At 34.7% G+C, this 17311-nt stretch overlaps 2 protein-coding genes across 3 annotated transcripts in view; one reads left to right on the top strand and one right to left on the bottom strand.

Annotated features, from left to right (window-relative positions):
- Window positions 1–2910, bottom strand: part of LOC126972208 (ribosomal protein S6 kinase 2 beta) — a 35758-nt gene extending 32848 nt beyond the window's left edge. For both annotated transcript variants that reach the window (XM_050818835.1, XM_050818836.1), the window contains exons 1-3: window positions 2695–2910; window positions 2158–2436; window positions 192–377 (exon numbers count right to left, since the gene is read on the bottom strand). In XM_050818835.1, the coding sequence (XP_050674792.1) occupies window positions 192–377; window positions 2158–2436; window positions 2695–2751 (522 nt within the window). In that variant the 5' untranslated portion in view covers window positions 2752–2910. The remainder of the gene's footprint in view (window positions 1–191; window positions 378–2157; window positions 2437–2694) is intronic.
- Window positions 1–17311, top strand: part of LOC126972229 (polycomb protein Scm) — a 324514-nt gene that overhangs the window by 296078 nt on the left and 11125 nt on the right. Inside the window, exons 2-4 of the mRNA XM_050818872.1 lie at window positions 7514–7939; window positions 13669–13963; window positions 14937–15158. Coding sequence (XP_050674829.1) covers window positions 7569–7939; window positions 13669–13963; window positions 14937–15158 — 888 coding nt within the window. The 5' untranslated portion in view covers window positions 7514–7568. The remainder of the gene's footprint in view (window positions 1–7513; window positions 7940–13668; window positions 13964–14936; window positions 15159–17311) is intronic.

The following is a 17311-nucleotide window of genomic DNA, read 5'->3' as shown; positions in this document are numbered from 1 at the left end:
ATCATTTATTGAACATCAAAACCTACCACCCATTCTTTAATAAATTCTAAAGTCTGAGACAGAGTGTATACATATTCTAGTGAGAAGGGCAGTATTTACCTTTTCATTCCATTTTTTTGATCAAAACTAATTGCTTTGTAAATATGTACAAAACTTTACCACATCCAAATCTACATTAAATTTTATCTTACCTCTTTGCTAAGTCTTGAAAATAAATCGCCCCCTCGTAAAAAGTCTAGTATTAAGTAGAGTTTTCCAGCTGTTTGAAATGCATAATGCAATTTAACAATAAAGGGATGACCCATCTCAACTAAAATGTTCCTTTCCATTTTAGTTCGTTCGCGATCCCTTACTTTTAATGTTGCTTTTTTAAGTACCTATTAAACATAAAGACAAATGGTATGTTCAAAAAAAACTTGTATATTTCACAATTAAACAATGGTTATAATTATTAACATAACTTAATGGTTAAACTGTAGGCTGTAGATAATGATGGAAACCAGTTTTTTATATGATGCCCAGACATAAATCAGCCTATATGGTGTATGTACCTGTACCATGTTCTATGAATTTTTTAACTTTTCAGTTATAAATTTTAAAGTTCCAAATGTACTTGTTGACAAATTTTTCCTTTACCTTATTTATTTGTTGAAAAAATGTTTCAAGGCATTTTTAAATAAGTAACTATGTAACCTGGCTTTTTATTTTAAGTAAGCCTTCTTTTCATGTGCTGATCAGCAATTAAGAATTTTTATTTAAACAATTTTCTCCTTCTCTAAATTGAATGTAAACCACAGATATTTATAGAGTAGTAGTAAACTTTGCAGAAATCCCACCTTTAAGACTTTCCTGTCATTTTATATGAATTAAAAAAAATAAGTACAAGTATTTTCAGGGTAAGTTGAAAATATATAGAGTCATAGAACATAATATATATATACATATTTCAGTTAGTGCTCTGGCCACTATTTTTTGGGAATGTTATAAAGTATGTAATAAGTGTAATACCACACATAGTGAAGGTACATGTATTTATTTAACCTGTAATTTACATAAATACCTATCAATTTAAGCAAAATGAATAGTTTGCTAGATAAACTTTAAGATATGGAGGGGAATAATGTTTTTTCATCATTACATAGGTAAAAACCTTATAAAAAGGTTGAAACCGGCTTTCAATATGCAAATGAACACATTTCACATGAATTGGTGTGAGGATTGAAATCAACTAATAGGTTTTAAATAGAATGACAATTTAAAATTATATCTGATTATGTTATTGATGATTATTTAATGAATACCATGTTATTAGCCATAAGACTTATTTAATGGCTAATAGCATGGTATGGTAACAATGATAAGTCATCGTTAATCCAGAGTTATCAGACTTATGTGCCACAGTTAGCCATAGACAAAAAATCCTGTATTATTCGACATATTTTACATTTACATTTGTATATATGCATATTATTGTGGGGTCTTAAATGAATATGCATATTATTGTGGGGTCTTAAATGTCTAGTAAGACATGTTTTGTTCCTTTGGTTAAGAAATAAATATTTAAGATTTAACAAATACCTGTTCATACTGCAGAAGAATCATTTAAATTAATTATTTATATTATAGTATAATAGCAATAATAGTAATGTATCTTCATAATAATTAATGTAGTGCTTGTATGACACCTTTATTTAAAGTATGTAATCACAGTGAGTTGATGCATCTATTGTATTCGAAAACCCTATTTTATATAATTTATTTTTTTACATATTCAAGTACCTTAGTTGTGATATATTTTTGAGGATTAATTTTGTAAAATTAAAATAATTTTTACATGATGTATTTGTAAATATTGATTTAAAAGATTACCAATGAGTTTGTCTCCACTTCTTCTAATTAATGCTTAACCTTTTCCAAATGGTGGTAAATGGTTAATTTTAGCTTTTGATGTGTATGTGTCATTCTTAGATCTTAATTAATAAAACAATTTTGATGATTGAGCAATGATTTCATCTAGTCTGACCATTAAAAGTAGCAGCTCATATGAATGATTGTAGTGAATCTCAGATAGTCAGATAAGATTAAAACCATTTAGGATAATTTGAGTCATTTAAATTGTTATTTTGTGAGTTAGGTTTAAAAACTTGTAAACATTACCTTCATAGCATAAAGAGTGCCTGCATCAGGACCACTAACTTTCCTGACTAAGAATACTTTTCCAAAGGAACCTTCACCAAGCACTTTGAGCAGCTCAAATTGTGAAGGATCAGCTTTTTCATGGCCTTCTTTTACTACATCCTGAATCTCTACTTCCCTTTCAAAACTAATATCACTAACAGATGTAGACTCGATACTTTCAGTCGTTGAGGTTTGGCGTGATTCCGAATTCTCAACAACCATTGGAAGACTGTTTGCAGCTTGTGTAGCAATTCCTCTCTGAGTGACAAATAGTTATGTGTCTTTAGCAAATGAAACACGCAAAATCTGTTACATTATAAATGTTTAAACATTCAACTACTAAAGTGGCTATATCAAAGTGTTTAGCCCGATTTCATTCAAATTTGATTACACTGACGATTCAATATTGTTGGAAGTAAAGAAGAAAAACACTTTATGTTTATTTAATATTGTCATGATAATTATCATCTCCATTGACGACCAATTGAACTGAATACAATAGGGTGTAATTCTTACCGAGATATCACCAACATTTTGCATTCGCCAAGGATCTGTTGCATTTGCCAGAGGCATATTGGCTATTCTTAAAAATCACACATTTAAAAATAAGTTGTAAACACGGTACTTGAGTTGGAATCGGAAAAATAGTAAATTTTAATAAAAAGTGGACAAATAACAAGGTAAAACTATGACTCGATACAATCCAGAAGTCTGCTGATCACTAATCAGTATTCACTGCTCTGAGTTCTGACTTCTGACTTCTGAGTCAATCTCTGCTGATAGAACAAGAAGTACTCTGTAAAGTATATACTCTGTGACATACTCGGTGCTCTATAGAATACAATTTTTGACTCTGTGTCTAACCCCTGGTTTACAAGGAGTACCTATAATATATCTCCAAGGTATTATACACGTATTTAACAAATTTCATGCAAATTACATATAAAAGTTGTATGCAATGTTTTCAAAATACAAAAACATAAAACTTGTCGTAGACAATATTTGTATGAAACTTGTGTGATGAAATTGTTTGTCACCTATTAGGTGTCTACATGTACATGATCTCATGATTTATGCTCGTTGTAGGCTTGTACAATAGCTAAACTTGCTGAAGACATGTCAGTGCAGAAATAAATGAATTTGACAACACAATTGACTTCTGGTACAGACAATAGAAAGTGAAGGTACTGAACGTAGTGTTTAATTTCTCTATGGAAGGTACTGCTGAACTTTGCTTCATGAGTGCAGTATACTTGTACATCATACAAAATGACGGAAGTTCAATAAAACCACGCAAGTACTGGTCGCGATTAGTTTTGAGGAGACGACAGCAAGAAGGGACCTATCGTTCCTTATTGAATGATTAAAGAATAGAAGACAGAAGTGGATTTATAAATTTTGTTAGAATGGGACCAGTAAATTTGGAGAATTTGCTTCAAAAAGTTGCACCATACTTTCCTTAGCAGAATTCACAGTATCGACATGCCATCACTCCAGCAGAGCAATTATTTTTTTTATGAAAAGGAGGACAAACGAGCGTACGCACGGGTCACCTGGTGATACGTGATCACCACCGCACACATTCTCTTGCAACACCAGAGGAATCACAGGAGCGTTGCCGGCTATGAAAAAAGGCGTACGCGCTTTTTTTTGTTAGCTATTTATTTGAGATTTCTAGCTACTAGTGACTTATATTTTTCTTTGTTTTTACATCGGATATCAAAGGCAAGATATAGTTAATGCATTACTCATGCTTGCGAGACGATTATAAAAGTATCGAAAGAATATCTATCTATCTATATATATAAAAGAGAATGTATGTTTGTATGTTCCCTAACAACTCCTAAACTATTCGACCGATCTCAATGAAATCTTTTGTAATAGATTCGTTGAAGCTCAAGGAAGGTTTACATAGTTTGTCGTGTCACGATCCCACCCACGCACTCACCCAAGCATTTACCATATCTCTCGAATCGTTTATTGACAGAACAACGTCTGTCGGGTCAGCTAGTCTTAATATAAGCCAAGATAAATATTGCTAATAAAGCTTATGTCTTTAACCACTCCATTTATCTTTTTCTTTTCCACAAAAAAAAGCGGTATGGCCGGTAAATGTTTAAAACCGCCGGTTGTTTAAATTGCCGATGGATAAACCATCAATCATGGATAGAGTATAAAACTTGTTTTAAATAAGTATTATACATAAGCTTCAATAAAATTAACAATACTTGTTACAAACATGTATGTTTTATGTTGGTGTAAACGCAGTCAATGTATCAGACTGTATCAAACATGTTTCAGATCTATATGTGAACGCAAATTTTACTTATTACTTGTATAAAAACTTGTTAGCAACACAGTGTGAACGCAGGAATGTTTGTGACAATTGCAATACATGTTAAAAACAAATAATTATGTTTTGACAAGTATTGTACAACTTTTGTATAGAACAAGTTTTCGACTTGTTTCTTGGTGTAAACGAGGGGTAAGACATAGCACTGACGTACACGATATGACTTTATACTATTTTAACTTGTACGAATTAACATGACTCCTCGCTTGATATTGACAGTCGCCCTGCGAGGGCAGTATTAGAGTAAAAGTTCTGTGGGGCAATAGCGATAGCAGAGTTGGTTACGGCCGCTTTCAAAAACCTATCTATCTTTAGTTTAACATAATAGAAGTAGACAAATCTATCCTTTTACGTCTAATTACATTTCAATAACCTATCCACATAAAGCACTGGACAATAACTATATTGGACATAACTGTGGATAGATAAGATCTTGTCATTAAACGGTGACAACAATGTATCCTTAACTAGAGATACGTTACATTAGCGCAACATTTAATTTATATTAGTAACTACGAACTAGGTTTTTATTGTGTTAATGGACCGATTCTTGGGCGGTGGGAATCTTTAGCCAAGTCTCTACAAGTTACGTGTTGAAAACTAAATTATTATATACCTGTTAGTCATGTGGATATGTATTTGTATTCGGGCGCTCTAGTTTGATGTTAAAGTAACTACTGTTTTATTACTTTATTGTATGTAGTGTCACTTTTATTTAGAATTTCCAAATCGAAATCTCATTAATCAAAAATAGATGTTATAGATCACAAACACTCAAATAATTATAATTATATTAGAAGTTAAATTTATTAATAAAGACCATTAATTATTATGCCTTATGTTTTATTCTGGGTAAAAGTTAATTGTAACATTTAACACACTAAGCGATAACATCGAAGTTACCGTTGCACGTGACTTTGCGCTCTAACATATTCGAGTAATTCTGTTGCTGTTATAATAATAATATGTCATTTATTTCAGGCATTTTAAACCCATTACAGTAAATTGAATAAAATAGAATAAGATGTGCTTAACAAAAAAAATAAAAAAATTATACATGATAGTACTTAATAAAATAACTAAAAACTATAATTGCCCTGTATACTGGCTACTAAAATGTTAAGTTCCCTGAAATAAATCTCATTTGTTAAAAATAAATCTAATTTGTAAAATTAAAATAAATTTGTAATCAAAATTTAATGAACGATGTGGGACTCGAACCCCCGACCTTTCGGATTCCGTCCAAGCGTTCTTCAACTGAGCCAACCATTCCAGTGACGTATCGTCCGTAAATCTTGGTATGTCAACTCTCAGGTTGTGCTTCATCTACAGAATCTACTTTACAGCTGTTGATAACCTGCTTAACTCCAATAATTGCATATTAGGAAATTGACTTGAGATGTCGCTCTTACAAAATTCAATTTAATTAGTCCCAGAAGTGAATAATATCACTTTAAAAATAACAAATCGTTTAGAGTGAATGCTTTGATATCGCTGCTTGGCGACAAAGATACTTAGAACTATATCTTCAAAAAGGTTAAAGGAAAACATATAACATACGATCTTCATAATGACGAAACATACATTCATAAAAACTATAAGGCTATAAATTATTTCGGCATAGTTCCGTATGTCATCCCTGGCAAAATACACTGGTTAAAAACATTCGTCTTGAGACACTGGTATTTGGAACGAGAAGATTTTACAGATATTTCCATACGCTGCCCATCCGATTTGACTTCTTTCCTGTAATTGGACCTGCCTAACAGCTGTATTATTTGTCGAAGGTAGAAGGGAAGACGTACTTGCCAACAATTACGAGAATACAATTCCTAACTGTTACGGGTTTAGGTGCAACATGGACATTAGACATGATCTTTGTCTTGTCCGTGTTAATTTTGAAAACTCTGTATAAAGCAGACGAAATCTTAAAGGCCGTGCTCATGAAGTATTAAGACTTCCACCTTATGACGGTGACCGTAATCCAAAAGAGCTTATCATCGAAGCGAAAAGTAGCCTGCAGAGATATACACAGATGATTCTCCTTGCTTCTACCCTCCATACTTTTGTTTGCAATAATTTATGTAGGTAGTATTAAAAAAACACGTCTTTTCTAGAATGGCAATCTTAGTCTCTAGTCTGACTTCTGCTGTCTACATTCTGACAAATCACAAATTTAAAATGGACGATGATATGGCGTCATAAATATTGAATTGACGTTGTTTATATTACTCTGAAGAAAAAATATTTTATTTGTAGCAGTTGTGTAATCTTTATTGAATAGTATTGAAAAAATGTGAATAATTTAAACTCAGCTTATGCGTTTTGTAGTGATGTATTAATTTAGTGTGAGATAATGTCGAACAACACTGTCGGCTCTTCGGGTCATGCTCCCGGCAAAATACGTGGACCTGGAAGACCACCTAAACGTACATGTACCTGGTGTGGAGAGAGCAAAACACCATTGAAATATGTTTTACCTACAGAAAATGGGAAAAAGGAGTTCTGTTCAGAAACTTGTCTTACTGAATTTAGACAGGCTTATAGCAAAGGTGCATGTCTTCACTGTGACAATGTAATTCGTGGTAACGCGCCTTCTAATAGTAAGAACTTCTGTTCGACATATTGCTTGAATAAATATCAAAAGAAAAATGAGAAACGTACCACATCCCCACAATCTGGTAATGGCGCAAATGGTTCAGAGAGTAATTCAACCAATACATCGACAGGAACTTATTATGATTTATATCAAGGATTTGATTGGAATGATTATATGAAAGAAACAAACAGTGTTGCAGCACCTGAAGACTGTTTCAAACAAGCATCTGTGCCACCCATGAATGATTTTAAAGTCAATATGAAGTTAGAGGCTTTGGATCCTCGGAATTTAACATCAACATGCATTGCAACTGTTGTGGGAGTGTTAGGCCCCCGATTAAGGTTGAGACTTGATGGTAGTGATAACAAAAATGACTTTTGGAGGCTTGTTGATGCAGGCGATATTCATCCAATTGGCCACTGTGAAAAACATGATGGGATGTTACAACCACCATTAGGCTTCAGAATGAATGCAAGTAGTTGGCCAATGTTTTTGCTTAAAACCTTAAATGGAGCAGAGATGGCACCAGCCAAGGTGTTTCAACCGGAACCACCAACTCCGAAATCAAACTTATTTGTTGTTGGTCAGAAGTTGGAGGCAGTGGATAAAAAAAATCCACAGTTGATTTGTTGTGCAACTGTAGGGGCAGTAAAAAATGATCAAATTCATGTTACATTTGATGGTTGGAGAGGTGCATTTGATTACTGGTGTAAATATGATTCAAGGGATATATTTCCAGTTGGGTGGTGTGCAAGAGCTGGTCATCTTTTGCAACCACCTGGTCAAAAAAGTGCTACAGCTCCATCTAGGTATGTTTTATATTTGGTTAATAATGTAACATTACTTTTCAATAGCTGTTATATAACATATTAATGATGGACATAAAATAATTGTTATATATTATTTTTAAGTTTGTTTTTAGTTGTATTTTGTTTAACAATTGTAAAGCCTTATAGTTAAATTATGAGAAATATTTATTTTGTGCCCATTTTGTGTATTTTTCTTATAAGCTACAATTAATAACACTTATTACTCCCCAAATTTAAAAGTCCTTCTCAATAATATACATGCTAGTACCAGAAAATCATACTGATAGGCTGTTATTATTTAATTTGCACCATACAGAAAACTTCTGAGCAGAATTTTTAAAAGCTTAGAGATTATAGGCAAGAATCTAGAAGTTTTTTAAATTTTACATTCCGGGAAACTCTGATCATATGGTATGCCTCAGATCAGCACCATTTTGGTGTTTGGCCTTCTTTCTGTCAATGCATATTATTTTAAGGTATAGCAATAGATTGCTTACAATTAGGATGATTTGAGTGACTGCATCGGAAAGCTGTTGAAACAAGCTATAAGACCATACAAAATAAACCAACTTATAAACAAAATAAGGGTCAGTACTTGGTGATGGAGTAGGGTATACAGCATACTAGGTTTTGGTGTATCTGAAAGATCTAGGTCTCTGGGGCACTGCCGATTTGGGAAAGTTAGGTGTAATCACATCAGCTGACTTTTCTGATAGGATATTATTATAGCATTTTGAAATATTTAACTCCAAATTGTCCATTAAACAACAATCATGCATTTCTTAGTATGGATGAGTACTGAGTAAAGACGGAAACCTGGCACTTTTTTATCTTTAAATATGTATTTTAATCATTATTGATTAGAGTATGTTGACCAATTATATAATCTAGTCCCAGGTTATCACTTAGGTATTCAGCTGTGGAGTAGTAGCATTTAACACAAAGCCGTTTTATTTAAATTATAAAAAGAGAAGTAGGTGAACTTGCATGCAGAAACCTGAATAACATTGAACTTTAATGAATTCATTGGTGATTGATACAAAATGTTTATCAAAATTTTAAATACTGAATTAGGTAAATTATATAAATTTAGTCCATGTGTTTATATAAAAATTTAATAAAATGCCTACACTATTTTGTTATTTGTTTTGACTTTTTATTGCACTTCTGATTGCAGGTGTATTTGATTACATTTTTTTTTATTTTTTGCAGTGAATATTATAGTAATAATAATAATATTGACACACTCTTACACAAATTATCTTGCCCCAACAGAGGCATAGCCTGTACTATGGGTTCAAGACAACAATATATTTAATAGAATATGCTTACTTAAACATGCTTAGATACATATGAATATCCATGACACGGAAACAAACATCCATATACATCATATAAATGATTGCACCTACCAGGATTCAAACCCGGGACCTCTAGCTTCATAGTAAGGGTCACTAACCATATCAGCTATATCAATTGTCAATACATAATTTAATATATTATTCAATTTGTTTTAAAAGTATTCATAGTCAGTAAATGTTATTGCAACCAAATATTATTTATTTAAATTATCATGGTCATATTGTGCTATTTTAATTATGAAATTTATTGAATAATCCATTTAAAATAAACTTATGTCATCAGCATATAATGTTATCTCCTAGTAAACCAATTTTTTGTAATTCATTTAAATAAATATAAAACAATAATGGACCAATAATGAATATTCTGGAACATCTTAAGTTAATATAATATTTCAGGGTTGCTCTGGATCTCTCTTTTTTCTTGTTTTTATATTAACTCAAAAGGCATGTTTTTTTAATTTTGGAATTTTATAGGCTGATCCAGTTGGATTTATGGATTTTAATTAAGTCAAGAGTTAGTCTATCAGAGTCAAATCCTTTTTTAAACTGATTATGTTGCAGTAAGTGTATTAGATTTAGATCAGAAACCAAACATGTTTTATACGAATTTTTTGATACAAGGTCACCTGATATAATGTGTTCGCCCACATTCTTCAAAACAATCCCCGTGATAATTGAGGTAGAAGGCTCACTATAAAGTGAGATCTCTATGCAACACCAAGTGATCTAGCCAATAAATAGACAACAATAGATTATAATAAATAAATTTCATACTAATTAACAGTTAATTGGTTAAAAAAATTATCAATATTTTTATTCATTGAAGTCAAGTCCAACATTTGGTTATTGGATGATGTTAATGAAGTTGAATACCTGATCCTATTGTTACATAATAGTAAATAGATGTTAATATGTAAAATTCAATGAAATTTCCTTAATACATGAATTCAATTTAGTACCTTTACAAAATAAATCTTTTTTATGTTATTTACAATTTGCTACTGTTTGAACTCCTACACAGATATCAAAATACATCACTTTTTAATATCTGAACTTAACTCCCTAATAAAACCATCACTTGATCAAAAGCAAATAAACACAACATATATATACGACATGAGTACCTTAAAAAATAGCGTGTACACCTTCCTTAAAGGACGGCAACACTCTTGTGATTCCTCTGGTGTTGCAAGAGAATGTGGGCCGTGGTGATCACTTAACACCAGGTACACTCGTTTGTCCTCCTATTCCATAAAAAAAAAACAACATGTCAATCACAAATTTTTTTTTCTTTATTGATTTAGGGGCTTTTATACATATGTACATTATAATCTAAGTACATTAACAATCACTAAATGCAGTTGTTTGTTTAAAAATTCACTTCACTTTGCTTCAAATAAAATTAAATATTGCATAATGCAAAACAGGAATTCAATATATATGAACATAAAGTGTTTTTTTTTTTAATGAAAATAAGGCATGAGATGAGCAGGATGATCAGCTGATGGCTAATGATACACCAAGCCCATTACAATGCAGTGCGGTTCAGAATGTTTGGGGTTTTTCATGATGTAAATACATGGACTGAATTTATATATATAGTTCAATGTTATTCAGTTTTTTGCATGCAAGTTCACCTACTTATCTTTTTATAATTTAAATGAAATGGCTTTGTGTTAAATCCTTCTCCTCCACAGCTGATTACCTAAGTGATAGCCTGGGACTAGATTATGTAATTGGTCAACATACTATAATCAATAATGATTAAAATACAAATTTAAAGATAAAAAAGTGCCAGGTTTCCATCTTCACTCGGTAGTCGGTACTCATCCGCCTATTAAGATAGGCAAGATTGTTGTTTAATGGACACTTTATAGTGAAAGATTTCCAAATGCAGTACCAAAGAATATCCTATTTAGTACACATGCACCAGGAAAGTCAGCTGATGTGATTACACCTTAAAAAACATTTTAGTTTCTTGCCTATAATCTCTAATAGCAGGATGATCAGCTGATGGTCATTGATACGCCCTACCCATTACAATGCATTGCTGCCCAGGATTCTTGAAAAACCCCAAAAATTCTATATGAGCCTTTTTGAAGGTACCCATGTCCTATCTTCCCTTGCTTTAGATAGCCGCTGCCCATCATGTTATATCAGAAGGTCGCCTGCCGACCCACGATGGCGAAAGCCGTATTGTCGGTCGTTGATCAATGGCTTGATTGACGACCGTCTTGGTGTACCAAGAGCTGTCAGTTACTTATACTCTCCATGATTTTGGAGAGCAGGAAGATAGTAGCTATAGGCCTGTAGTTTTCCTGATTCGAAGTGTTTCTTTTTTGGATCGGTTGGACATGGCCTGACTTCCATGAGTCCGGCAGGACTGCGCGTTAGCAATTTAGGGGTTCACACACGTTCTAAGCACGATGGGAGAAATGCCATTCGGCCCGCTCGACTTCTGTACGTCCGACGAAAACAGAGCTCGCCGAATAATTTTCTGTCTGAACTGTAATACAAGTACAGAGCTCTGACTCCGCGGGATGGTCGGTGGTCTTTTTCGCTGTCGTCAAGAGTTGAGTTGGAGGCAAAAAGATAGCACAGAAGATCGGCTTTCTCTTTTGCCGTATGGGCCAGGGTGTCATTCCTCATGTGCAGTGGCAGCAGGGACGACTGTTTTAAGTTACCAAGAGCAACTTTCAACAACGCCCAGAACTTGCGTGTTCCAGTCGCCCCGAACGACTTGCTTCAATTTCGCACGAGTAATATACCGCTTAAAGAATCTGAAAGCACCGTTATATATTTTACTCTTCAAAACTTTGTAGTTCGGATCCTTAGCGCGCAGTGCCGCAACCCAGGTACGATACGCCTGTTTTTTGCATTCAGATGCTGCTTTAAGTGATCCATCAAACCCAGTGCCTAGCATAGGCATCGGATCATCCGAAGGGAAACAAGACTTGCCTACCCTGGGGGCATTCAAAAAGGAACGCATCCTATCCAATCTGCTGACTTGTAGTATCAAACGCGGCGGTTCGCTGGTGGCGAAATGGCCGTTGGATAGGCACTACACCCCTGACCAGGCAATGGTTGGACATTCCGAGACGTCGACAGACACCTGATAACTATCCGATTGTATAGTCGAAGATCTAATAAGGATGGCATGTGGCTATCCACATCTGGGAGCCGCGTTGACGTCTCAACCAATTGGGACAGACTATGGTCTGGCGTAAGCGCCAATGCAAAATTATGCACGATCTGTGCAGTCTGTAGTTTGCAGTGCGTTGATATCACCCAAGATTTTGATTTCATCGGAGTGGATCTGTGTAAGCACGTCGTCAATTGCCGTTTGAACGCAGCCCATGAGACGATCCGTTTCTGCGTTACCACTATGGGACCTGCAGCAGACACACGCATTAATGCGGTCCTCAAAATCTACAGGCAGCCAGAGAGTAGACAGGTCCCTACCCTCTAAATTGCCGAAACGGCGACAGCAGATGTCCTCCCTAACGCACACACATATGCCTGAGGCTAAAAATTATCGCTCGGTCGAGGTATCTGCGTCTCCGTAAGGAAACACAAGGCTCGGGGATGGATTCTCTGACCGCTGCTATATTCTGGTGGAGGGACGGGGGTATAGGCTACGGTCTGGTTCTTCCGCGGAATCAGCAATCGCTCGAGATTTCGAGACATCAACCCCGATGCTCCGGTTAGTTCTCTTGGCATTTGGGAAGCCCATTTTGTGCCACACCCGTTCGAAGGCCTTGTCTAAATCCAGAGTCACCGCCAACTCCTCTCCCTTTGACTCAACCGCTTGCGCCCATTTATGGGTGGGAGCTGAAAAAATGGGTAAAGACCCACTCCAACTTCGGAGCACATGTGAATCTCCAAGGTGAAAAGTGCTTTAAACACGGCTGCCACGGCGTACCAGAATTGTATATCCAGCATGTGTGAGTCGCACCGGGAAATATGCGGTTGTGGTGCACCTTGGTCACCCACGAGTCGAGTTCGACGCGAAAAGAAAGCTCAGAAGAACAGCTTTCTATTTCTTTCTATAGCTGTAGAATGAATACCCGTACGTGTCGAAATCCCCTTTTCCTTATTGTTATATAAATAGAATGAAAACTGCGTATTTCAATTGACGCCGCTTCTGTGAATCCCATTAATTTACTGTGAGTGCTATCTATGGAATAAAACGAAAACATATTATTTCTTACTTATCCTGTTGTCAATAAGAGGTTATCATGCTGCACTTACAAATTATAGCATTGCATCACAATGCTATTTATATCAATGTATTGGCATGAATTTGTTATTTGTTGTGTCTAGTATTCATTAGTTCACAATAATTATAATATTACCATGTTTCAGGTTTAAATTACGTCCTAGTATTCCACCTAACCCAGCTCTACCAGAGGGTGGGTCTACTGGTACAACAACGACAAATTCGGAAAGTCCAACACCTATACCAAATGTAACCTTGCGCATTCGCAGTAGTTGCACAGGTGGCAGCACCGTGTTACCCACGTCTGTCACTGGTGTTGGTCCATCTGGTGCTGCAGAGTCCTTAGTGAAGGAATTGCTAAGTGTCCATCCAGATCCACAAAAGCTCACACGGGCTATCCTTACAGCATCAAGCAGTTATTCAAATATTACTAATGTGCAGGTATTACTAACAATCCAACATATTATTTTCAGTATTATTGTAACTAGCACTTAATATATAGTAAATAGTTATGAGAAAATATTTTTCGGCAACCAAAGTTAGATCCCATAGAAATATATTTTTAGCTAACATACATGGGAATGTATAATAGAAGCCCTATTGGTGGTGATGGGCCGCAAAGGCTTTGGTAAACTTCATGGACATCAACTTCGCATTTTGTTTTAATCCTAAGGTTTACTTTTTGAATGTAGTTAAAAATTATTATTTATTGCTAAAAGAAATGGAATCTAGCTTAAATTATCAAAAAATTGTCACGCAATATTTAATGATATCATAAGCGTATTTTTAATGTATGCCCGAACTGAGGAGGATGGAGCTCAAAGCATTGTAGCTGATAACCGCCAACCATATCAGAAATCATGAAGCGCTGTTTGAGTCTCTATTATGACAAGCACTGGAGAAATTCACAAACCGAGGCCAAAATGTACCAACTCTTAAAGCCACTCAACTATCAATCTATTGCAAACAGCATTATCCGTTGCATTATCAATTGAAAATGCCGTGGAACGAAAGGTTTTTTTTTTAATTAATTGTACACTTTGTATGAGTTACGGGAATCATCGCGAATACGCGAGAAATTTCCAGACTACGCAATTATGGCTCTTGTTTATTTTACGTCACACAATAAAAAATATTTGAGTATACTATGTATAAGTTCAGCCACAAAAATTAGCTCCCATTAAGTTCTGCGATACCGGAAGACGCAGTGTTGGTAGGCCCCCCAAAATATGGACCGATGAACTGGTCAAGATCGCCGGCATCATAGGACAGACCATTGTGGAGATCTTTGGGGGAGACCTTTGTCCAGCAGTGGACATGTACCAGGGGATATGATTAAGTTCTGCGATTACATAAATCTAGCCTTAAGACTGACCTTAGGGTTAACCTTTTTTTACACTATAAAAAATTTCAGGTTTCCACTGGTAATAAGAATTATTCAGTCAAAGTTCCTTCAGATTTAAGTAATGACGAGTTGAAGAATTGGTTAAAAGTTGTCTGCGCTGGAGTTGGATGTTGTGTGGGAATGATCGAGATAGTGACCGGGGAGTCTGCAGGTCGACCCTGCGCACTGTGTGGGGAGTCCACGTCTAACACGATCACACCTGCTGTCTGTGGCCTTAAGAGAACTAAAAGTGTATGTATCTCATATTTATTCAAATAATTTCAAACAAGAAATGGATTTGCCGTAAATATTTGGTACTGTTGCTGTTGCCATTTAGAAAAGCTAATGTTATGTTCAATAAATACTTCATTTTTCAACAAGAAATTATCGCAACCCATAATTTGCAACTGTTATAAAATAACAAATAAATTATATTATATACTAAGTAAAAAACAAACTATTTCGAAAGGGAACTTTGCGATCTCGTGGTATAGGGCTCCCACACAAAACTGCGAACTCGCATCGCATCGCAAATATCTGCGAACTCGCACGAATGCACCGCAAGAACGTCCGATCTCATTCGCATCGCGCATTCCTGCGAAATTACGTCACACTTGGTGACGCCTTTTTTAAAAGACTTTAGTCCGCTCTAAAATAGCTTTAGAGAAGGACGTGCGCGCATCTTTGTTTATAGAATGGCGGAATATGATGTAGATTATTTAATATCTTTAATCGAGGAGCGCCCCGTCCTTTGGAATACAAGTGATGAACATTATAAAAATAAATTTACTAAGCAAGATGCGTGTAAGAGCGTCTGTATAATCGTAACAAGTGGGTGAACCCAGAATCTTCTTTTTCTTTTATATCTATTTAACAATAACAGCAGTGCAATAATCTTTTTGCGATCCATTTTAAGCTTTCTAAAAACATTTCCAATACGGCTGACTACACTTGAAGGTATGGTTGCCCTACCAAACGGTTTGCCGCACAAAATCGTTTCGCAGGAACGTGCGATGCCCCTTCGCATCGCATCGCATCGCATCGCAGTTTAGTGTGGGAGCCCTTAAGTAATTGTAAGCTAAAATTTGATTGTTATGCAAATTATATGTTTACATCTATGTATACTGAAAGTTGTTATGCAATTGAACAGTTCAACAATACTCCTTAAGTGGGTTGAATATAAATACAGTACAATCCGCTTGTAAATAAATCGAAGCGTTTTCCTATTAAAAAAATGTCATACTTAGCTAAAAAATATTCCATTATATTATAGAACAAAGTAACGAGTCGCACAAGAAGTGTGTGAAAGACCCAGCATAGAAGGAGACTAATAAAAAAACCAATGTTTGTCACTATAACCAAAAATATATTCAAAAATACCTAAGTATTAATAAGCGGCGTGTTATAAACGATTTTGAATTCACTAGATAAAAAAAAAGAAATTAAATTTCGCACTTAATTACATTACCTAAACCGGACGAGAATTATTATAAGTATTAAGTAAAATAATTTATTTAGAGCGAATTATCATTACTAGTATTTTATGAGGAAAGATTTGATTTTTGTTTGTTTGTTAGAATTTAATTTAAAATCTTCATCTTTACTGTCTGTTACACTTTACTCGTATAATAGTTATGATATGAGTATATTATAGTATATTTAATAAGAAAAATTAGAGAGAGAGATTGATAGAATAGGTTAGGTACCTAAATTGGGACAATGAAATCAAAGTCACTATTTTGCGACCGCTGAGAAAACTATTGACGATACATAAAATAGTGTTTTAGATATTATTCACAAAAAAATCCATGATGGTATTATGCCAAACTATAATAGTTAAGTTAACAATAATAGATTTTATTTAAGGCGAAGAGTAAGCAGAAAACACGCAAACATGGTGTTTTTAGACAAGTTTTGTGGTGAAAGTATAGCATTTCGAGCTATGAACACTTCTTAATCCTGTTACACATATCCTTAAGTCTTATTTGTAGGTTGCTAAGGCTGTTGGTTAAAGTTAACACTGCCGAGCCTCTTTGAACTACTACTTTTCTTAGTACTTACTTTCTTAATCTTACTTTTCTTACTGTGACGCATTTTTTTGGTACTTCTCTCAGTAAAGTTATTCTTAAAGCTTGCACTTTTTTGTGTAGGTACATTTATTCAGATTAGTAGTGAATAACGAGGATTGTAAGCATATAAACTGTTTTCCACGCAACAATTTTGAAAATATTGGCTTTGTTACATAGATGGCGGGCCGTCAGCCGTGAACTCATATCGCTCAAGGTCGCTGGCATTTAGTGTCGCCTTAAATTATTAAATTCAAATATGGGAGGAAACAAATAGTGGTGATATTGAAACCATATTAATCTTTATCTATTTAAATGATTTGATAATTAAGGTTAATT

This window comes from Leptidea sinapis, chromosome 25, assembly GCF_905404315.1.
Source record: "Leptidea sinapis chromosome 25, ilLepSina1.1, whole genome shotgun sequence".
Classification (NCBI taxonomy): domain Eukaryota; kingdom Metazoa; phylum Arthropoda; class Insecta; order Lepidoptera; family Pieridae; genus Leptidea; species Leptidea sinapis.
Note: the sequence above shows the minus strand (reverse complement) of the source record. Positions and strands in the feature narration are given on the sequence as shown.